Source organism: Bicyclus anynana, chromosome 22 (assembly GCF_947172395.1).
Source record: "Bicyclus anynana chromosome 22, ilBicAnyn1.1, whole genome shotgun sequence".
Classification (NCBI taxonomy): domain Eukaryota; kingdom Metazoa; phylum Arthropoda; class Insecta; order Lepidoptera; family Nymphalidae; genus Bicyclus; species Bicyclus anynana.
The window spans coordinates 5,879,706-5,904,012 of NC_069104.1; the positions used below are offsets into that span (position 1 = coordinate 5,879,706).

The 24,307-nt window shown below is 35.7% G+C and overlaps 1 protein-coding gene across 4 annotated transcripts; it reads left to right on the top strand.

Moving 5' to 3' along the window:
• The first annotated feature begins 777 nt into the window (after nt 1–777).
• On the top strand, nt 778–18,304 carry LOC112046636 (mothers against decapentaplegic homolog 4). Of its 4 annotated transcripts, none has more exons than XM_052888496.1 (14): nt 778–924; nt 3,424–3,680; nt 4,487–4,661; nt 5,545–5,754; nt 6,417–6,935; nt 7,064–7,183; nt 7,483–7,629; nt 8,629–8,733; nt 12,236–12,366; nt 13,051–13,142; nt 13,971–14,139; nt 15,745–15,871; nt 17,352–17,496; nt 18,113–18,304. In XM_052888496.1, the coding sequence occupies exons 2-14, from the start codon at nt 3,444–3,446 to the stop codon at nt 18,180–18,182; spliced, it is 2,247 nt and encodes a 748-aa protein (XP_052744456.1). In that variant the 5' UTR covers nt 778–924; nt 3,424–3,443; the 3' UTR covers nt 18,183–18,304. The 4 variants fall into 4 exon arrangements, with proteins under 4 accessions (XP_052744456.1, XP_052744455.1, XP_052744458.1 ...); XM_052888495.1 differs by having other exon boundaries at nt 3,442–3,680; XM_052888498.1 differs by having other exon boundaries at nt 3,442–3,680; nt 7,076–7,183.
• Nucleotides 18,305–24,307: the final 6,003 nt, after the last annotated feature.

Genomic DNA, 24,307 nt, shown 5'->3' on the forward strand with positions numbered 1-24,307 from the left:
AAGACAATCACCAATGTTTTGCCAAAGTACTTTGGCCCTTTTAATTTGACTCTATAGATTGGCCGATTTATTATAAAATTATTAACAACAAGTGGACGCCCGCGGCTTCGTCCGCTTGAGGGTTGAATCAATGTCAACTTTCAACCTCTATTTCAACACTTTAGGGTTTGAATTTAAAAATTCTTGAATCAATTTCGTATTTTTTTATGATTTAAGAACGAAAACTGTAACTCTAAAATGAAGGATTTTCGATACAAAATTTCAACCACTATATCACCCCCTTATATTTTATTTTAGGTTCAAAAAGTACCCTATGTTTTGCTCCAAGATCCTATTTACCATTATAGACAGACAGACAGACTGACAGACTTTCGCATTTATAATACTAATATAGATTATTTTATATTTATTATTTAACGAATATACGAGGTAACATTGACAAGTGTCAGAAACGCAATCTCTGAGCGACCGGACTTTACCATTTTATTTTTACATGATAAGTTAAAATATTTTTTTCAAGAAGACCTTGAAAAATAAATGAATTATTCTTTTAAAAAAACCTTATTTATCTAATTTTAACTTTTCTTCTAATTTCGTGTAAAGTAAAAAAGACAAAAGTAGTATTTTTTGGAACCCACTCGTCATAATCGATTACTATTATGTACACTCGCAAAATCGATTAATCGTTATTGTTTGGACCGAAATCATAGACAATTTATAAGAATTAATGTTTTTCTAATTGTCTCCAACACAACACTAGTATAGATTTATCATTGCACTATGGATTGCTAAAATGTCGTGTTCTGTTTTGGTTTCATCTCGAAATAAAGGAAATCAATTTTCCAAATAAAATCCATGAATTTAGAATTATACTTTACGTAAATTACTTAAGAAATTTGGAATAGTCAACTTGCCAATAAACAGGTAAGTGTGTAACTAATTTTACGTTCGTTATTCGATTAATAAACGCGTTTGTCTATTTTATTTTATTTTTTATAGATCTATTATTTCTAAGAAATTATCAATCGTAATTTCACTCAAATCGACTTTCCTCAGTAAACCGGTAAGCTAAGTTCCATAAAATTGTCGTTAATTACTTAGTACAGATTGTTAGATAGAGAAAAATAAGTAATTTCCAATTGATATAAATAGATTTGTATATGTAATTAGTAACGTTAAACGTTTGGGCATAACGAGATTGTGGTTAAAATTGTCCAATAAAGAAAGATTTGGAGATTGAAAGCCCGCGTCAATATCCTAGTGACTAGAAGATTTCCTAAAAATTGTGGATATCAAACCTCTATTTTGAATATTGCTACTATATCAGTCACTATTTGCGAGGCTTGTAATTGTATATAGTCCAAGAGCCTGGTGATGATGATATCCAGACCTTTGTCATTTTAGAAATGTTTAAAGTTTAATAGCCTATGCTCTTAGCACAAGTAAGTATGGTCTTTGGGATATTGAGAAAGGTACTGACTTTACTCACTCAAAGAGAGCTTCATGGTAAACTTCACTATAAAGGTAATATATTTATCCATGGGGTCATAAATATATTCACAGCTATCTAATTAAATTGTTATGCAATAAATGATTATTTTATCATTATGAGCTTTGGGCCTAGTAACACTGAAAATTAGCAAATAGATTCATTTTACCTGTTAAAATAAAAGAAGAATTTGAAAAATATTACTCAATTCAATTTAATTCATTTATTTATTTGCAGATTGTAATATTATATGAGTTGAGAGTAACAATAATTGTCATAGTTATTAATAATTGTTTGAAGTATATCAAACAATTATAAATCAACAACAAAGTCTACAGAAAAGTTTCTAAAAGAAAAGCTTCTCAACAGTAAAAGAATTTTAATAAAAATCGGCTTAGTAGTTTCAGAGCAAACAAACAAACAATCAAATCTTACCTCTTTATAATATTGGTGTAGATGTTCCTGTGCCTGTCCAAAAATATCCAGAGGCTTCTAAAATAAAGTTCGTCATCAACCCATATTTCGCTCACTGCTGAGCTCGAGTCTCCTCTCAGAATGAGAGGGGGTTAGGCCAATAGTCCATCACGCTGGCCCAATGTGGATTGGCAGACTTCACACACGCAGAGAATTAAGATAATTCTCTGGTGTGCAGGTTTCCTCACGATGTTTTCCTTCACCGATTGAGACACGTGATATTTAATTTCTTAAAATACACACAACTGAAAAGTTGGAGGTGCATGCCCCGGACCGGATTCAAACCCACACCCTCTGGAATCGGAGGCAGAGGTCATATCCACTGGGCTATCACAGCTCTTTAATATAAAGTATTCAGTAGAATTAAGAAGCCCCTAATATGTTACTCATAGGTATTTTGGTACAATGGAACTCTGTATCTCAATCATATATAAACAAAGCAGTTTACAAACTGTATTTTAATTTAAGTACCATTGACTTTTAAGACTGCTGACAATGTGTGCTATTGTGTCTTAAAATACAATGTAAGAGTATAGAATAAATGGGATAAGCTATTCTCTGAATTAATAAGGAAATGTATGGCTTACTGTAACACAAGCTTGATTATATGGTGTCAGGTGTCATTTTGGGTTCTTTATGGTACTGATTTCATATCAATGTTTACTATGCAAAGTTGAATAATTATTATTATCACACCCATTGTTTCTAGTGCAAAGGACAACTACAAGTACTTATAAATGTCTATAGCAGTACATGATTTTTTTTAAACAATTGCTATATATAAATTTAAAACATTGATTCTAAGTATTTACTCAGTATGTACAGCCAAATTGGTTCAATCATTATCAAGATTTGCTCTTAGCAACACATTTCATACATTCATTTTCTCAATATAGATGTTCTACATGTAGAAGTTTTCATCCAAATTAATTTGGATTCATCGGCATTTACCTCTAAAGCAAAATTAATTATTTTTGTATGTATTATTATGTATGTATGTATTAATTAAATAGAAATTCTTTAATAAGCTTGAAAAAATCTCTCTGACTAAAGTATTTCTTACGATGATATCATTTATATATCATGAAAGTGTGTTGCAACTTCTTTGATTAATATAAAAAGCATTAAATGTCAACCATATTATTTCTGAAACATTAAATTGATTGGTATGGAAAAAGGTTGAACATATGAATTCCAACATTGTGTCCAAGTGAAAATTCCCAGGACAGATAGTAAGTAATTAGCAAAGAAGGTTCCTTTAAATTTAAGTTTCAGTAACTCAACGGTAAAGCAGTAGCAGGTATGAGTATGACAATAGTCAAACAGGCCCTATTGTCATACTCACTGACAAATGACTGACTTCTTACTCAGTCATTTCCAACTAGTTGGAGGAGAATGTGAATATTGGTCACACTTTAGAAGATATGGCAGATATTGTTTTTTTTTTTATAAAAAGATAGGTGGTTATTGTTTTTCAGCCATGAACACTACAGCACCGACATCGGCAGATGCCTGCCTCAGTATAGTCCACTCCCTGATGTGCCACAGGCAAGGGGGTGAGAGCGAGGGTTTCTCCAAGAGAGCTATTGAGTCACTAGTCAAGAAGTTGAAGGAAAAGAGAGATGAATTGGACTCCTTGATCACAGCCATCACCACTAACGGTGCTCACCCTAGCAAATGTGTCACTATACAACGCACATTAGATGGTCGGTTACAGGTATGCAATATAGTAGCTTCAGCTAGCGGATACGCGCGATTTTGTCTGTGAAAAAATCTGTGCATACTTTTTAAATAAATTGGTAGACTATCCAAAGAATAATACTATGCCATGATGCACTTCTTTTGTAGATTTTAAAAGTAGACTATTCCAACATGTTTTCTTATATCTTGATGGATTAGGCAATGTTTTCAACAAAAGTTCTGAGCTAGTTTAAGTTTTTCCAACACTTCAACATTTATAGTTATATTTCAAGCAGTTTACACCTTGACAATTTATATCATGCCTAACCCATCGATAAGAAACTATCTATTGATGAAAACCGCTTTTTAATCCATTCAGTAGTTTTGAGTTTATCTCGGATAGACAATGGTTGTGGCGATTTTGTTTTATAATATGTTTGCGTTTTTTAAGTTACTCTGGTAAATTCTCTTTCCTCTATCGTTTTGCTATGGTGTCTCGCCTATACCCAGTAGTGTGGCCAAGGTTTTTAATTAGGGTATGCACTATAAGCAAAAATTGGTTTTTTTTTTGTCAAACTATGTATTGTGTGGTATAGGTTTGTATTGAGGGTACGCAGCGCATTTTTGCATCTATGAAGTACACAACACTGCATAAACCATTACTATTAATAAAGATTACTGTTAAGTGTTTATCAGATAGCATGGGCACGGTGACAGTCGCCTGTATGACGTTCATAACACGTACTATTATGGTGAATCGCGGCAAACTTTCATTAGTGAAACGAATTGTCACCTGCACCATCCTACATGAAACGAACTGTAATGACTTTTTCACGATTTTAGGTAGCAGGAAGAAAGGGTTTTCCTCACGTCATCTACGCCCGTATATGGCGCTGGCCGGATCTTCACAAGAACGAACTGAAACATGTGAAGTTCTGCCAGTTTGCATTTGATCTCAAGTGTGACTCAGTGTGCGTTAACCCTTACCACTATGAGAGAGTCGTGTCTCCAGGTATTGGTTAGTATTTAAGTCATTAAAATGTATTTATAAGCTAGTTCTAGTACCGCGATTTTACCTGTGTAAATCTTGTTTCCTTAGTTTCAGGTAATCTTTTCTGTGCTAAATTTCATCATGACTAGTTCAGCTGTTCTGGGTTATAAATGGTGTTAATTTGACTTATTTTAGATTTTGGAACTATGGTTCATAAACATTTCTTTACCAAGTTAATGAAAACAATCAATATGTACAATATATATATAATATACCTATCCATATATACCAGACAGTGCATGTTGTTTCTGTGGCAAATTAAAAAAATATATTTTTTTTACCTTATTAATTAATTCATCATTGTCAATTAATAGACATCTAAACATGTAACAATGTCTCACCATTAGCAAGCATCACCATTAGCATAGGTATGCAAATATTTACAATAAAATAAAATCAGTTAAAATTAAATTAAATGACATGACATTATTAATAAATGATTCAATTAATTATAATGTAAAATATTAGATTAATGTTATAGTTTATATTTATTAGTAAATATAAATTGAAATGTATGCTTAAATAAATAATAATTCTCAATACTTATTTGTACTTCTTATGTGTTATGTTACTATTTTATAATAATGCTATTCAATATCAAGTAACAAAAAGCATTCAATAAGTGATGTTATTGTATGTAGATAAATCACGAATCAATCCGCATTGGGTTAGCTTTGTGGCCTATTGGCCTAACCCCTCTCATTCTGAGAAGAGACTCGAGCTCGGCAGTGACCCAAATATTGTTTGAATAATGAAATCTCTAAACTTGTGATAAAATTAGCAATACAAACAAACATTTTAATGATCCTTATCAACCTTAGAAAATGGAATTTACATGTACATTTTTCAGATCTTTCCGGGCTAACACTCCAGCCAGGTCCTAGTAGGCTGGTCAAAGATGAGTACACAGCGGGGCTCAGTGGAAACGGCATGGACATGGACACAGGGGAGCTGGTCACCATACAGCACCATGCCACCAGCCCCAGACATCACCACCCAAACATACAACACCACCACCAACAATTCCAAACAACAAATATAATTATCAACCAAGGACAAAGTAAGCATAATAATACTACTAAATATCTTCCTAGAGTGCCTCTCCATTACTGAAGGTCGGCAGTCAGCTTTCTAAACTTTTCCTTGTCTATGGCTAATCGGAAAAGTTCTTCGACTGTCTTTATGCCAGTCCACTCCCTTATATTTCGTAGCCACTACTAAATATAGAAACACGAATGTATAGACTGGGCGCAAATTGTTGGCCAATCTACTATGAATAATATGGTACAGAGTTGTGTTTACTTAAAGTCCAGTAATATTAAGTTTTATTTGGGGAAAAATTCCTACTGAGCTGAATTTTTGTATACACCTTTATGAAGGTGTTATTATGAAGATGTGAAAAATCGACATGCTAAATATGCCAGCTAAAAGTCAAAAAGTCACGAAAATCAGTGTTTTTGCAAATATTTCGCGAAATTAAAATGTTCAAAAGTTTAAATTTCGTTGCACCAGGTATAAGTGATTGCACACCACTATGTGTGTAGCTTTTCTATGATTTGGCGCTTGTGGATGACGTCATTCGAATATTGTGTATCTATTTTTGTTGTAAGGTGTGCATTCAGCTTAGTTCTATTTTTATTTCTTTTCATCTTGTGTGTCATTAATTTGCGATTTTGCGATGCATGTTAATTTTTTTATTTTGCATTCTTTTGATTTTCATAGCGCCAGATGGCGTTGCGAATATGTTTTCCCCACACGGCCCGCGGCCTTCGATGCGACCGGGAGCGCCATTGGTGCCGTCACAAATGGTGCACTCGCCTGGCGCGCAAATGCTAAACCATCAGTCGAATCAGATGCCAGGCACACCGCAAATGGGTCCGGGAACACCGCAGATGGGTCCGGGGACACCGCAAATGGGGCCAGGCACACCACAAATGGGGCCGGGCACACCGCAGATGGGGCCGGGCACACCGCAAATGGGACCAGGGCCGCCTCAGATGGGGCCGGGGACACCGCAGATGGGGACAAACGTGCCGCAGATGGCGTCCCCGAGAATGGCGTCGGCTCCCACACAGATGTCCCCAGGAACGCCCCAAATGCCGAGTATAAGCCAGGGCATGTCTATACCGAGCCCCCAACAAATGGCAATGGCGCAACAGAGAGCTATACTCGCCCCAAAACTGGAACCGCCCGATACAATGGACGCGCGCGCGATGTGGCTGCCGAAAAGAATGAACCATTGTAAGCTTTACATTTTTATTTTGCACCTATTATTTTAATTTTTAAGTTTAATTTCACGTGTTTTAAGTAAACTGCCGTTCGCATGATATGATTTATTCGCATTTTGTATAGGTATTGACTATTTTCAGCTGCAATGCCAGTCAGTATGTCTCCAGGCGCGACTACTCCGTTACTCGACGGCTCCAACAATACGTTCTTCACATCTGAACAGACAACTGCTGACACGCAAATGACTCAAACTTTACCAGGTACATATGAAAAGTCAAGTAAGACAAAATATACACTGCCTTGGTCGGAAACAAAACATTTCTCGACCTATGGAAAGACGAGGTGGCAGCCTGTTTTTGCTGGCATATTATGTCCTTAGGAGTATTGTTGTATATACAAAACTATTTTAGTACCTAAGTTACTTGAAAATCATGGTCCAATCAAGTCTAAGACGTTGGCGATGTTAGATTTTGTATCAAATGATCTAAATTATCAGCAGCAGATCACTTGGAGTATGTATCAGTTAATCAAATACAAAATAATAATATAATAATTTCAGCGGGTTCAGTGGCAGTATCAGCGGTGTCGGCGGTGCCAGTGACAGCGGTATCAGCCATGCCCACCGAGCCCCAGCAAAACGGCTTTCCCGCTGGTAGTCCCGCGCCTCAGCAGAGTCCAGTACCACATCGCACGCAGCACCAGCAGGGTAAGTTGTAAGCCAGCGGTTTTAGTGCCAGTATCAGCGATGACGGCGGTGCCAGTGACCGTGGTATCAGTGGCAATGCTTATTTTATAGAATATTAATAAAAATAAAATGACAGAACACATGATTGACGATAAAATATTGTGAGAAAGCTGCCAATTACCCAAACCGTTAGCCCACATCTGATGAGATGAGTTTGAAGGTATGTTTTCTTTATACATAAGCCCATCAGCCTACGAAGAAAGAGACGCTTTACAACACACCTGGAAGTTTACTTGTTACACAACATAGTCACAGGGTCTTCGGGATAGATGACTTAACAAAATTTTGGTTCTACCAGCCCTTGCGATCGGTTCTGACATACCTCACTGTACTCATACTTACCGTCATATCCCTCTGTGACACTTAAGTAAGGGTTCTTAATTAGACACATAGCCTAATTAAGGACTCTACAGGCTACCCTTACTCGCTGACCTATTTCAATGACTTTGGTTCGTCTGCGGATCTCCTCATTTCTGCTTCAATCACGCAGAGAAACTCCAAGCATAGCTCGCTCCATCACCCGCTGAGTGAGTTTGAGCTTTCTAATGACGCCCATAGTCAGCGACCAAGTCTCGGATTCGTAGGTCATCAAGCGCTGAGGAATTTCTGACGAAAAGATGTCGTGGATTTCCCGAATGCTGCCCAGCCGAGCTGGATTCGGCGATTCACCTCTTTCTCGAAATTGGACCTACCTAACTGGATTGTGTGTCCTAGTTATATATATCGTCTACAATTTCGAGCGCAGAGTCCTCAACAATAACTGGGTGGAGCGGTACATGAGCTACAGCTACAGGCTACAACAAATCATAATTAGTGTCAAGCTATATACAGAGCTAGACCTTCGACGTTGTACGAAAGATTTGGCGTGGGTTGGTGGTATAGCTACACAATCAGCAAAGAAGTCGTGACTAATGCTGATGGCACAATAGTTATGTTAGTAACACAAACGCTTTCCTTCAGGTACATGGACAGGCAACAACACACTGACATACACGCAGAGCTTGGCGCCGCCGCCGGCCGCCCCGCCCGTGCCGGTTGATGCGCCTGCGCATCATCATCATTATTGTGAGTAATTTGATCTTGGGTCTTTTATATGCTATACATAAGCGGACATATTTTATTTATTAAGAAATTAACAATAAAGATTTTCCTTTTTTTTTGTGCTCGCAAGCGCTTATCCCATTTCTGAGCACTGCATATTTTGCTTATGAACTATCTTAAACCATAACTATAAATAAATACAAAAATATACAACTATACTTAATTATTATTTAAAAGAAAAAATAACAATGTATAAATTATAAACAATTTGCAATTCGCATTGACAAGTTCGTCAGTACGTCCGCGCGCCAATTTATTATATCTGTAAATAAGTAAGCGTATTATCATTATTAGCGTTTGATTGATGAAGTCTTTTATTATTTTAAATTTTACGTTTTTGATAATTATTGTTTCATATTTCGTTTGGTATTTTGTTTATTTATAAACATTGATTAAAGTTCTAGCATCAAACTACTTCAAAGTAAAGTGAACTTCAATAGTATTGAGTGGATCCACTTTACTTTGAAGTAGTTATGCTTAAATTGTAATCAATGTTTATATTTTATATAGTTTATATGTTATAAATATGGCCAAAGTACTTTCTTAAATGTGATTGATACAAGCCAAGTTATGACTTCGTCCTTTAACCTTTTTAACAATATGAAGCCTCAACCTGCTTTAGAACCAGTGGTAGTCTTTACAAAAAGCCAACTTCAAATAAATGAATTTTGATTTTGAGTTCCATGGTGCCTCCATGTACTCGTATTTGCAATCTTTGTTGATAATGCAACAATTTTATCACACTTCTCACTATAACACTAATCACACTATAGTATGCGCGTTATCATCTGAGTCGTCCGGTCATAAAAGTCAAAAAAGATAGGAATGTGCAGCGCGCCTACCTGCGCACCCTAATTATCGATAAACGGCTACCTGCGCACGTGCTAATGATGAGTCAATAATGATTTGGACGATTCTGATTGGTCGGTTTCTAATGTAATTGCATTGCGTATTTTTTTTGCTATAAATGTGTTTACTGCAATTAAATAAATACATTCATGTGTTACTCGTTGCGCACTATGGATACTTTATTTTCTAACGTTGATCTGAAGAAATTACATGGCGATATTAGCCCTCAAGCTCGAACACTGATTCACAACGTATTCCTGTTTCTCAATGAATTGAAAAGTGATCCGAATAAAGTGGCTTCTCTAAATTTCAACAAACCACGTGAAATGGCCGCATTTGTTTGTGGTGTGAGCAGAGCGACAGTGGACCGAATCAAGACGGAAGTATCACAATCAGGCAGTACCTGTATACCAAGAACAAATTTTAAGAAACCACAAACCGTCACTAATATTGACGATTTTGATAAAAGTGTGTTGAAGCGAACTGTAGCTTCATTTTATGAGAATGGAGAGTATCCATCCGTGGCGAAAATTTTAGAAAAATTCCGTGAACAATTACCCGATTTTAAATGCGGCAACACTTCAATGAGAATACTACTGAAGGAGGTTGGGTTCCAGTATAAGAAAAATAGCGAAGGACGTAAATATTTAATGGAAAGAACTGATATTGTTTGTGCTAGAATGGACTTTTTAAGGAAATTGGATTTACTTAGAAGAACTAACGATCAGCGACCACGTTTCTATCTAGACGAAACATGGATTAATCAAAACCATGCAAGAAAGAGGATGTGGCTTGGAAGCAACGATGAAGGAGGTTTCAAGAATCAGCCTGTGGGAAAAGGCCAAAGATTATGCAGATGCGAAGCTAATATTTAAAGCGGTGAAATCAAAGGATGCTGATTACCACACAGAAATGGATGGCGAAACATATATGGCATGGTTTTCCGAATTCCTGAATCTACTTGAAGAGCCCTCAGTTATAATTGTCGATAACGCAAGCTATCATTCGATACAGTTGGAAAAGATACCCACAAGAAACACGAGGAAAGCTGAAATTCAAGAATGGTTGACAAAGAAAAAGATTCCATATTCCAGCAACGAAATTATTGAAGAATTAATAAGAAAAGTAAAAGCCAGTAACCCGCAGAAGGTCTACGCTTTAGACCATCTGGCAAATGAACGAGGTCATGAAGTAATAAGGCTCCCTCCATATCACTGTCAATATAACCCAATAGAATTAATTTGGGCACAAGTAAAGGGAGAAGTTGCGAAGAATAATAATACCTTCAAGATAGCAGATGTCGAAAATCACCTCCACCGAGCCATAGAAAATGTCACACGAGAAGACTGGGCCAAATGTGTTAGGCATGCCGAAGAACTTCAAAACAAAGATTTACAAAAAGCTCTAATTAGAGATCACGCGCCGCTTATAATAAATTTGGCAGAAGACGAAGATTCTGATGATGAAGACTCAGATGAAGATTAATTTTATTTAGTTAATAATTATATAATATGAAATATGTATTATATTAAATCAAATATTGTTAATTTTTTTAATTTTGTGAACAAGATACGATAATAAACTTTACTTATCGATAATATGTCTTTCATTGTTACACCCTTCACTAGACGGCTCCATAAGACCCATAAGTGCAAGCGAGATAGATATAGAGAAATGATTTATGGCCCTAAGACTCAGTTGTTAACGCGCGTACTATAACACATACATTATAAAGGCGAAAGTTTGTGTGTGTGTACTGTGTAAGTATGTTTGTTCCTTCTTTACGTTGCGGCTACTGAAGCGATTTGGCTGATATTTGGAATGGAAATAGATTTTATTCTGGATTAACACAAATGCTACTTTTCATGCCGGAAAAATCCATAATGCCCGCGGGATTTGTGAAAACTGAATTCCACGCAGACGAAGTCGCGGGCGTCCGCTAGTTGAGAATATTTGCCCTTGTATAGAATGAATTACTCGTAAATACTGGTAGAATTCGGACCCATGATCTCGTACTCCAAAATCAAACTGAACCATCGACACAGTAAAACATAACAATATATAATTTTTAGCAGAAGCTTCAAAAGTGAATTTCAAAATAAAAAAACCAATGTCGAACAAAGGTTCTTTTTCTTTTTCTTCTTTCCTGAGGCTTTTCCACACTTGGCCATTAGTCGAGCAATGGTTATGATTCACAATATTTGTCAGGACAACTTAATTAACAACTTTAACCAAAATAAGAAGCCCTAGAATGGCAGACAATGACCTTGAGTGGAGTTACGCACTTGTGAACGCTGTGTGTAGGGTTAAAGGATCCTTTGACAGTCGACTAACACTCCCCTTTTCCACTCAAGTCACTCTCCCCGCCTATTCCAATGCAAGTAAGCCATAAAGAATTACACGATAAAAAAATGTGGACGCCCCGAACGCCGTACGACGAACACCTGATATCGCAAGTCGTTTCCACCAACAGGTCGCTACCCCTCTCTAAGTTCCATCTCCTTACGGAAACAAGTCACGCCATGTAGCGTCGGCACGAGCCAACACAAGGTCGAGCGACGTCATATCCGTCTCAGACTACTATTTCCTACATTATATATTGACAATTATTTACTAGATAATGGTAATCCTGGTGGTTTGCTGTCGAGTCAACCAGCCCCAGAGTACTGGTGCTCAGTGGCATACTTTGAACTGGACACACAAGTGGGAGAGACATTCAAAGTGCCTTCCAGTAGGCCCAATGTTACTGTGAGTTTGTATCTATTTCTTTTCTTCTCTTATTCATTTATTTATGTTACCGTTAAATTGTAAAATACGTTAGTTTATAATCTTACTCGTGATATTACAGTCTACCGTCATATTGTGAACTGAAAATACTGATTACAATTTAACGTGTTATTTTTAGGTATATTATAATCTATCGGAAGTGAAACCGTTAAATTGACAATCAGGATGATTTTTTCTTAGCGGTCACTTTTGAAAATTGACAAAATGTATGGAAATAACGAATCTTCGAACCTGTATAACTTCGTTCAGAGTCACTTGACAACTTTTATGCCATATTAGCTATTTCTCCAAATAGCTAATTCTAACGAGTCGTGCCATTTTTTTTCGTGGGCCGGCACTTTCAAAAATGTATGGAGCGTGAATGATCTCAGTTATAAATGATTTTGATCTTGTTTTTAATAATTATTTACATTGGTCTAAAATTAATGCATACATGATATAAAATTGAAGTGTTGTGTCTGTGATTTACAAGTTACTAAAACAATCAAACTTTTTTAAAATGATGTGGGCTAATCCTTGTATCGGCTGAACCGATTTTAATTGCACTTTCTCTGGGAAATAGATTAGATTTATAAATGTATACATTTTTTTAGTAGGTTTATAATGTCTTCTGATCGAAGTAAACAAAATTACAATGAATTCCAGGTTGACGGTTACGTTGATCCTTCTGGCGGCAACAGATTTTGTTTAGGAGCCCTAAGTAATGTACACAGGACAGAGCAGAGTGAACGAGCTAGGTAAGTGTCAGCGTGTTATAATTTAAACAAAAATACACAGTACATTATGAAACAGGATTACTTGTTTTAAAGCAAAGTTTAAATTGAAACTAATGAATCAGATAATGTGTTTGGATCTTACTACAAAAGTATGTTGAGGGTACACAATGTTTCATAGATTTGTGATTGAATGTTTGTATTTTTATTGTAAATTACGACAACTAAATTCCTGTGAATGAGAATGAACTACCATGGTCTTGTATTGGATGGCGACTAATATGCGCGTCAAGAGATAGATAATAAGATAATGTTGACAATATATAGACGCTCGAAAAATGTCTTTTATAATCCTGACGCCGACATAACTATATAATGCTTTTCAAGCTAAGTATAGCTTGAGAAGTATTATATATGGGATGTGATTCATACTATCACGAGGTTCCCGTTTCTCGTCAACGTCATCCCAATGTGGGGTTTATCCTGGTTCACGGGGGCATCAGGACTGATACGCTTAGACCACCCTTTCCGAATGACCCTCTAAATTAAGGTCCGAGTTTCAAAGCTGACAACCTTAGAAAGTCGTTTCGCCGTTGTGCATCTCTTTGGCTTTCGCACCACACTAGGAGATATATCTATAACCATCGGTGACATTGTTGAGGTCTAACGGAGCCATTACATAATCAGAAAAAAGGAGCTCTGTCTTTCGTTCAAATAGCTTGAAAGAAAAAAGTGGTGGTGTTTTTTTTTTTCAATGTCAAGTTAGCTCTTGACTGCGATCTCATCTGATGATAAGATCTTATTGGCCTTGGCCCAGAAGTAGGCTATATTATATTGTCATTTGGTATGTAGGCTCCACATCGGTAAAGGCGTTCAGCTGGACCTGCGCGGCGAGGGCGACGTGTGGCTGCGGTGTCTCTCAGACCACTCGGTGTTCGTGCAGTCGTACTACCTCGACCGGGAGGCGGGCAGGGCGCCGGGCGACGCTGTGCACAAGATATACCCGTCGGCTTGTATTAAGGTATTCTTTACAATATTACTCTATTTAAAGCATATTGCCAAACCTTGTACACCGCGAGCCTGTAGGTTAACTACACACAGTGTATGGACACCCTAAGGGTGCAATATAACAATGGGTTCAGGATGTTTTTGGGCTTGCCGCGGTTTTTTCGGACAGACGATTTTTATGCGATAATTAGAAAACGGAAGTCATCCCTCTTAGCAAGACTGCGGGCGAGCTCCAATAGGATCTTGAACATGTTAGCAAGCAAGACTGACTCGCCGATCCTGCAGAAATTTATTTCTGTTTCTGTGAGATTGTTTATATATTACTTTAGATTTATTTTATTATCTTAAATGTAATTGTGTATCTACTAACATATTTTTTAAGATAACATAATGTAACTAACCAATGGGCCTTTGTAGCCATAAATAAAGAAATTTATCATTATTATTACTTGGTCGCTCTAGTCCCATAAGAAGGCTCACAGTTAATTTGCGGGTTATGGAGCGAGCTGAGTATCTCTGCGTGATCGAATCCGTAATGAGGAGATCCGCAGAAGATTACTACATCGCATTGCAAGACACCGGGTAGGTTTCCATCCCTTCGTCATTGAAATTCCTAGAACTCGTACTCTGGTACTGGGATATGGAACTCTCTCCCGAAGTCAGTATTTCCTAATATTTACAACCTGGGCATCTTTAAGATTAGAGTGAATAGGCATTTTCTAGCCTGCGGCCTCTAGTGCGTTTCACCTTAGACCACATCTACATTTGCTATCAGGTGAGGTCGTGGTCAAGCGCTAGCTTATTCCTTATATAAAAATAAATCGGTTGTCGGTAAAGTCGGTTTATTGACGATGACGATAGTTGAACGTCATAAGAAAATACTGATGGAATGGTTGCATTTTTCAAAAGATAATGTTCGTTTTTCTAAAATACTGTTTAATAATCTTCATAGACCAGAATATACTTTATTTCTTGTAAGAAAAGTTGGCGACGCTAGAGCGAGGGAAAGACGCATGACGTCATCTTTTCGAGAGTGCAGCCGGCTCCATCGAATTATAAGACGTTGTCACGTCACAAAAGAGAACCAAAGTCACCGACATAGCTCTACGAGTCGCGAAGCTGTCTTTCTTCGTTCTTATGTCTGAAGTATATGATATGTATTTTAGACGGCCGCGTGGCGCAGTGGGTAGTGACCGTTTTCTGCATCCACGGCCGTGGGTTCGATTCCCACAACTGGAAAATATTTGTGTGATGAGCATGGGTGTTTTCCAGTGTCTGTGTGTATTTATACATTATATAAAGCATTTAGTAGCAAGTAGCAGAACATACGAATATGTATAGTACGATAATACGGATACCTATACTAGTTACACAATAAAACTAGTGTAATGTCAATTTTAATTACTATTTTTGTATTGTTATTATTATTATGTTTGTTTTACACTGGGTTTTTACCTTTAAATAAACTATTATTATTATTATTTATATGTAGTATATAATTGTATATTAATATTATAATATCAACTATCTTAGCACCCATAACACAAGCTACTCTGTATGCTTACTTTGGGGCTAGATAGTGATGTGTATTGTTTAAGTATATTTATTTATGTTGCAGGTATTCGACCTGCGGCAGTGCCACCGTCAGATGCAGACGCAGGCGCGCACGGCGCAGGCCGCCGCCGCCGCGCAGGCCGCCGCCGTCGCAGGACACATACAGCCTGCGCATCCTGGGATGAACAAATGTAAGTAATCAATTTATCTATTGTAATTTTATACCTATGCAGAGGCACAAAGTTACCAGCAAAAATGTATACTGCATGGCGGTAACTTTATACAACAACTTGCCTGAATACATAAAAAAAAATAGCTGTAAATAAATTTAGGAAGACATTATTTGATTTATTAATGAAAAAGTTGTACTATAGCGTCAATGATTACATGAGTGAAAAATTAAAATAAAATAGGGACATTAAATGAAATGAAATGAAAATATACTTTATTGTACACCACACAGAAACATACGATACAGAAAAATAATGGAAAGAAAGAAAAATGCACAATAGGCGACCTTATCGCTAAAAAGCGATCTCTTCCAGGCAACCTAACGAAGAAACTAATAATAAAAATTATAAAGATATAGGCTAGGGTGTACAGAAGTAATATATAAAAGAAAATAACGCATAAAAAAGAAAATACTTATGTAACAAAATACTAAGAAATATCAACATATATAATATACAATACGATACATATACCAAATAATACAAATTGTATATTTACAATATTTATACATACGTATACGAGTATATATATAAATAAAGATATATAAATAATAAATATAAATGTATAAACATATAAAAAAATATATATAAACATGTCATAAACACAACAAACCATGACGATAATTATTAAAAAAAAAAATATATAAAAAATTTAAGGTGGAAAGTAATGTTTACCAATGAGCCCCTTGAATATCGGTAAAGATTTCGCACGTCTGATATCAGGAGGGAGAGAGTTCCACAGCCTTACGGATTCGACAGCAAAGGATCTAGAGAAAAAAGAAGTACTATGAGTGGGAATTTTTAAGATAAGGTTATCGTCAGAACGGAGTGAACGACAGTGAGTATCACTAAGAAACTCAAACCGTTCTTTCAGATAAAAAGGAGTATAGTGATGGAAAAGAACAGAGTATAAAAGAGACAGAATATGAGTATTCCTGCGAAGACGAATCGGAAGCCACTTGAGCTTAGTCCGAAATTCAGAAATGTGGTCATATTTTCGAAGTCCAAATATGAACCGAATGCAGAGATTTTGAATACGCTCAAGTTTATTAAATTGCTCAATAGTTAAATCTAGATAGCAAGTATCAGCATAATCAAGAATTGGTAAAAGGTTACCAATTCATTAACCACAATAGTGACATTAATTTAAACTTTGTTTTATTTTTAGTATTTGTAAATTTGTAAATGATTTTTTTTGCAAGATTTGTTAACTTTTGCACGCCAACTATGGCAGGATATGTGTTTAAATATAATATAAAAGACTTCTGTAAATGTATGGTACATTTACATAAGTCTTTTATATTATATTTATATACTGGCGAAATAAAAATTGATTGATAGGCTCCGAAACTACTGAAGCGATTTAAAAATTCTGTCTGTTGGAAGCTACAAGCTACCTGGTGATATTATAGGCTACATAATATATATTTAACTTCATCAGGTCTATCAGCTGCCGCCGGCATCGGCGTGGACGACTTGCGGCGGCTCTGCATCGTGCGACTGTCGTTTGTGAAGGGCTGGGGACCAGACTACCCTCGGACCTCCATCAAAGAGACCCCCTGCTGGGTTGAAGTACATTTACACAGGTATCTATATCTATCTATACTTATAATAATCGGTAGAGACGTCAACTCTGTACATGAAATATATTTTCAAAATAACTATTAGGGGGTGATTATTGATCGATACTGATGCCATAAATGCAATTAGTAAAGTTTTTGTCGGTCTGTCTGTCTGTATGTTCGTTATAGAAACAAAAACTACTCTACGGATTTTAACGAAACTTGGTACAATTATTCTTCATACTCCTGGGTAGGTTATAGTATACTTTTCAGACTCAGAAGTAGACACAAAAATAAGAAAACTTATGTCGAACAAAGGTTATGATTCACAATATTTGCCAAAATAAGACCCTAGAATGGCAGAGAATGACCTTGAGTGGAATTACGCGCTTGTGTGTAGTGTTAAAGGCGCCTTTGACAGTTAACTAACACTCCCCTTTTATTCACTCAAGTCACTTTCCCCGCCTATTCCAAGTAACCCATAAAGAATTACACAATAAGAAATGTGGCGGGTTGAACGCCACGAACATACTGAAGCCTACCGTACGACGAGCGCCTTATATTGCAAGTCATTTCCGCCAACCTATTGTTACCCCTCTCTAACTCCCCACGCTTTACGTCTGATATATTAAAATTTCAGAGCATTGCAACTTCTGGACGAGGTGTTGCATACGATGCCCATCGACGGTCCTCGGACGAGCATCGAGTAGGAGTTGATCGGCTTCTTTTGAGGCCTTCGAGCTAGCACCGCCCGCCTGGCGAATGCTTTCGCTGTACACTACTCAAAACACTCCATCCCCTTTCTGTCCTCCTATTTTAAAATTCTTTAAAAAAAAAAAAGACATTCGTGTTGTTTTTTTTTGTTTTTGTAAAGTAAATTACTCAAAGCAATATTCTGTAAGAATGTTTTTATAACTCGGTAAGTTTGAAGTTCGAATTCTAAATGTCTATAGCTCTCTATATACATTATAGTATTAGACAGAGAGATATATACACAAAATTCAAAACTTACACTGACGAGTGAAACATATTGGTTCAGAATAGCACTATATACAATATACAGGGTGCTCAGGAGTATTTTCCATAACTCTAGGGTGATATTCTTTAAGGAAAATTATTTAAAAATGTCCAAGGAACATATGTTCGAAAATAAATATTTTCGGAGTAATAAATATTCCTTTTGTAAATAGATCTTAAATTGTGTCCCTTATATCGCATTGATAAATATCATGAAGTAGCTTACTAGTGAAGTGCAGAGCGCCAGTTGCAATATCTCGTCGATATAGACAGCATATTTCAAAATGCAAGCATAGATAAAGATAAAGATGAATATTACATGGATAGTCAGAATTATTTGAATAACTTTGTATGAAAACATAAAAAAAATTTTTTTAGTTAAAAAAAAATAGTTATGCAGTTCGGCCTCTACATGTATAAGTGGACTTGTCAACACCTTGAAGTTATGGGAAATGGCAACCCAACCGCAGCATCCTGTATATAAAATTCATATCAAAGAATATTTCTGTTTAATCCTTTTTATGTTTGCTTTAATGATCGATTTACACTATTGATTTATTATCTTATCTTTTTCCCTTATCCTTTGTCTATTCTCCTTCTACCCTCAACTAGTGGAAGACAAAAGACTTTTGTGTAGTGAAGTTAGTGTAAAACAAACTATTAGTGTTATATTACTTACATGGAGATATGTCACGGTATCTCTGTGACATAACAATTTAGTTAAGTTATCAACATTGACCTCATAAAATAAAAGGACACACAATCATATAGAAAATTTCACTTAAAAACTGGCTAATTTTGCTATGACAGTTTTAGCATTATTGGTAAAGAAAATTATACCTAAAGGCCTTTAAATATAGTCCAATATTCAATAAAATCCCAAATTCAGAGCAAATTCAACCTTAAGGATTGAGTTTAAGGTTGAATATGCAAATGCGACTACTTGAATTAAGGGCCAAGAAGTTGTGTCTGGCAATAATTGAGTAGGGACGTTTTTTGGTCTCTGATTGTGCATCCATTTTTTAATAGGAGGTCGATGGTTATCAATCATCGATCATGTTGGTGATATTAAAAACAAAATATAATTTTTTTGCCTAACAAAAACAAAACAATGTTTAAGTTCTTTTTTGTTTAAAAAAAAAAACTTAAACACTGTTAATACATATATCATGTTGTCAATTATCATTGATCGAAGCTTTAGTTTCTTTTTAGAGTCTTAAAAGGTTTTAATTTTTTTTTAATTTGTGTGCCGTGACGTATTTCCAATAAAATGATTTTTTTTATAACCCTTGAGTGGTGATCGCGATCGCTAGACCAGGTGAAATGTGCAGATTTGTTTAGTGAAGTGATTACGGATTGTGAAGTGCTGTGAAGGACAAAAGATGGATTAAAAAAATGATATGATTTAGTGACGCTTTATTTTCACATTTGTGTTTTATCGATAAAATATTTATATCGATAAAATGTGTAAAGCTTGTAAACACAATAGATTTTTTATGATATTTCTACTTTTCTAAAACAATATCGTAAAATTATGATATAACCAAAAATGGTTATGGAACTACTATAGTCTGGCAAATTCGTTGATGACACTCCCATGATATGCGGGCGACGGGGGAAAGACTGCGTGGGTGTGAAATCGTGCGTGCGGGGAAGTGAGGTGAGTGCATCAGTCGTGGGGTTTTCATTCATCGCTACACGCCCCCGGCTCGCGCGTACCATCGGGAGTGTTACGAACGAAGTTGCCAAGCTTTAGATGTGCAATGTCTTAGGCTGAAACTTTTATATTTTACACTACAAACGTTATGTTTAAAAAAAATACATGTTTTATCGATAAATAAATAATAGTGCATACCTAATTGATTGGCTTGATGTCGATTTTATAAATTTGTTAATTATTTTTACGCTCTGTTATACATTTAATTAAATGGTTCGGCTCGTCTTCCAAATTTTCGTTTAGCTTGTCTTCCGTCTACTAAATTGTTATTAAAGCGTGATTAAGGGCCTTTTATGTTTGAGATTTTGTTCGGCCAAGTGAAAAATATTTAAATTGTGCTATAGTGAAAAATTAAAATTGCTTTGCATGTTTTTTTTATAATTATAAAAATAACATACTAGCAACAAAATTAATATTTTAATTAATCTTTATTAAAAAAAATTTTTCATTTTTAAAATGTAGCCATCCTTAACAATTAGTGATAGTGAGAAAAGATGGACTTTGTCTATCCATGTCATACTCATGTGACTTTCGATAGTGATGAAATATATTTATAAGAAATTATTTCTTTCTAAAGATCTATAATTGTCTTGGTTACTTAATTTACAGATGTCAATTTAGAATTCATGTATATAACAACTACATAAGTTAGAAAAGGTCTTAAAGTACAAATAAAACGAAAGTATCAACATAAAAGGCCCGTTTTGAAACGATACTTTGGTTTAGCTTAGGTGTGTTAGAGGTATAAAAGAATGAGTGAAAACAAACTGCACATTATGTATAATTAAATGGCGCGTACGCTCGCGTTTATATAAAAAAAGGTGAACTAATAATTGATGTCTTGTATTGTTCTATTTTTAATACCTACTTATAGTAATGATAGTCATATTAAAATAGTTCTATACCAGTATTGAGATGAAATAAAGTTAATGAAATATTGAAGAGATCTCAGTATAAAATATTTTTCACAAATGCCAGGGCCGCATCCTGTAGTTCTACTATTATTTCATGGATTATTAACTAAAAAATAAATTACACGCATAGATATACTGACAGAGAGTAAGACAATTACAAATACAGTATACATAATATATAGTATATACATTCATGTATAAGTTAATATTGCAGGAAAGATTTTTATAAAGGCTAATTTTGTATTTTAGAATTTAAACTGTCGTGATCGTATTCATATTAATTTATTAGAAAACACGGCTAAAACTCACTTAATGCGTTGCGAGAACCTGCTCATGACTAAGGACCCCGTATGGGTTCGAAAATAGTCGGGAATGCTCCGACGTTGTTTTACGTGAGTTTTAGCCGTGTTTCATAATAAATTAATACTAATTTTGTAGCTATATATGATTTTAAATTTTTACTTTTTAATTTTTATACTATAAAAGTTGATACATTACGAGTATGTTTGTATACAGAACCACTTGTTAAACCTCTGTTTAGTTAATTTATAATCCAGCGAGAAAACCGGACGCGGCCCAATCGCGTTAAAGATAATATACTTAAGTAAGATATTAGTTATATATTACATAATATATATAAATATATAGAGCGATATAACTTTTGCTCAAAAGAATAAATCAGTCATGGAGTTGTTCCTTTGTGAAGATATTATACATGTTGTTAAGCTGTTTCCACACAATTCATAATATAATACACTAAATAATTAATCAATGAAAAAATATATATTTGTATAAATATATTTTTATGTGGTAAAAGTCAATATAAACCTTTATAGGGCTTTAAAATCATAAGTTTCAAACTTTATAGTTATTAGATTAATATTTTTAAAATATAGACAATTCCTGTAACAGTGTCCTCGTCTGCGCAATATAGGGATGTGTTTGTGTAAATGACGTCATAGGGGAACGAGAGAGATGCGTGGGTGTTGCTTGTACCTTTTTCATCCTATTAGTGGCGTAGGATGCCTCGGTGAGGTCCTGTACAAAAATTTAAGGGACCCAAACGTAAAGATAAAGATTTCTCAAAAAGAAACAAAAATGCTCGCATAAAGTAAATATGACAGTGACTATGAAAGATGTTTCCATTTTTCCAACTTTTGGGTACACGCTCAACTTAAACAGAGACAAAAAGAGATTGTGGATTACCTACACTTTACAAATTTTTGCTTTCACACGTAAGGGGCCCCTGTTGTCCGGGGCCTTGTATCATTGATTTGGCTGATACGGCAGCAGCTATGCCCCTGCATCCTATAGGGCTAAGATGCACACAACGAGATATCTCGTGAGGAGAAAAAGTCATATTGTCGCCCAATATGGCTATCCCTTTCGTGACTATGGGACAAATATCTTCAATGCGGCCGTTATTGGTCGTTTATCTTGAGGACATATCTCGTGGTGTGCATTTAGGCCTACTTAAACACGCATTCGAGGACTCAATTATGTAGTTCGCCTATTATGTGTGACTAGCTGACGCCGCACGGTTTTACCCGCGTGATTCCCGTTTCCGTATTAGGAATACTGGTATAATATAGTCTATAGCCTTCCTCGATAAATGGGCTATCTAACACTGAAAGAATTTTTCAAATCGGACCAGTAGTGTCTGAGATTAGCGCGTTCAAACAAACAAACTCTTCAGCTTTATAATATTAGTATAGATTCTACAAAATGTCATGTGTGGAAACAGCCTAATAATATAAATGACAGCGATACCAAATTAAGCCATTTTGTTTTAAAATATTTAAGATTATATTAGAACAAGACATGATTATAGTTCAACTTGAAAGAAGCCAAATAGGAATTAGCTTTCTATATACGGTAAGCTAAGTTATAAAGTTTAAGTCTGAAGATACAGACGTACAGTAATTTATGATAGAGGTTAAATTTTATATTTAAGGGAACGTTGTTCGAAATCGGTAGGTTGTATTTTGTTAGCTGAATGTGCCTGAACAGTGGGGTCGCGTCAATTCTTCATTCATGAACGAAAATTAGCTTCCAGAAACAAAGAATTATCGTAAATATAAAAGTTGACCGTTTCATCAAGATGAAGCTACTCACGGAAAATTAACTTGATAGTCGTTATCAACCCATTTTCGGCTCACTGCTGAGCTCGAGTCTCCTCTCAGAATGTCTAGAATGTCTAGTCCACAATGCTGGCCCAAGGATTGGCAGACACACGCAGAGAATTAAGAAAATTCTCTGGTATGCAGGTTTCCTCACGATGTTTTCCTTCACCGTTTGAGACACGTGCTATTTAATTTCTTAAAATGCACACAACTGAAAAGTTGGAGGTGCATGCCCCGGACGGGATTCGAACCCACACCCTACAGAATCGCAGGCAGAGGTCATATCCACTGGGCTATCACCCACGGATCCTGTGCTATTAGGCTTATTAATTTCAATATGTATTTTGAAGAATAATAGAGAAATTATATTTTAAGTTTCTTTTAATCTGTCATTCATTTATTTATTTTACATTTTTAACAAAACTAATATACAGACAGACTAATTACAGAGGTACGTATAAAATGAAAAAAAAAAAAAATTATCTTTATGAAAAAGAACAATTTGCGCTACCCCACTGGAATACAAGATGATCTGTGATTTGCTAACAAAAGATGATAAGAATATGAGATAGGATTGCGTGGCAAATAGATGTAACGCACTATACATCGAGCACACGCTCCTGGCACGCGTAGAGACATATAATAGCATTGTACATAAGCTATTCCACAATATCGTTAAGGTTGAATGCTTTATTTTTTATTCTCATAGTGGTACTCAACTTACAATATAGTAAGTGTTAATTTACCCGAGCGGCAGCTGCTACCGACGACTGCCGTTGGCTGCCGCCGAGACGTCGCTGACTGCAGTCGGTGATCTCCGTGGACTGCCGCCGAGATGTTGCCGACTACAGTCGACTGCGGTCGTCGGTAGCAGTTGCCGCTTGTGTAAATGAACCCTAAGGAGTAGAAATGAAAAGGAGTATATTTGTCCTGCATGTCAGGAGCGTTGGCGAGATGTATACTAAGATATACCTGTGAAAGTAAAAAAAAATATAGTTTTTAAGGCAAATGACATATTTTGTGTACGAGAGTAACTGTTTTAAGGTTATAAATGTATGTGAAGT

Bases quoted from the DNA above. Each gene is read 5' to 3' on its own strand.
- LOC112046636 (XM_052888496.1), top strand. From the start codon at position 3,444: ATGAACACTACAGCACCGACATCGGCAGATGCCTGCCTCAGTATAGTC. The intron at 4,662-5,544 runs GTTAGTATTTAA...TACATTTTTCAG, and splicing joins AGTCGTGTCTCCAGGTATTG to ATCTTTCCGGGCTAACACTC. The intron at 5,755-6,416 runs GTAAGCATAATA...TGATTTTCATAG, and splicing joins AATTATCAACCAAGGACAAA to CGCCAGATGGCGTTGCGAAT.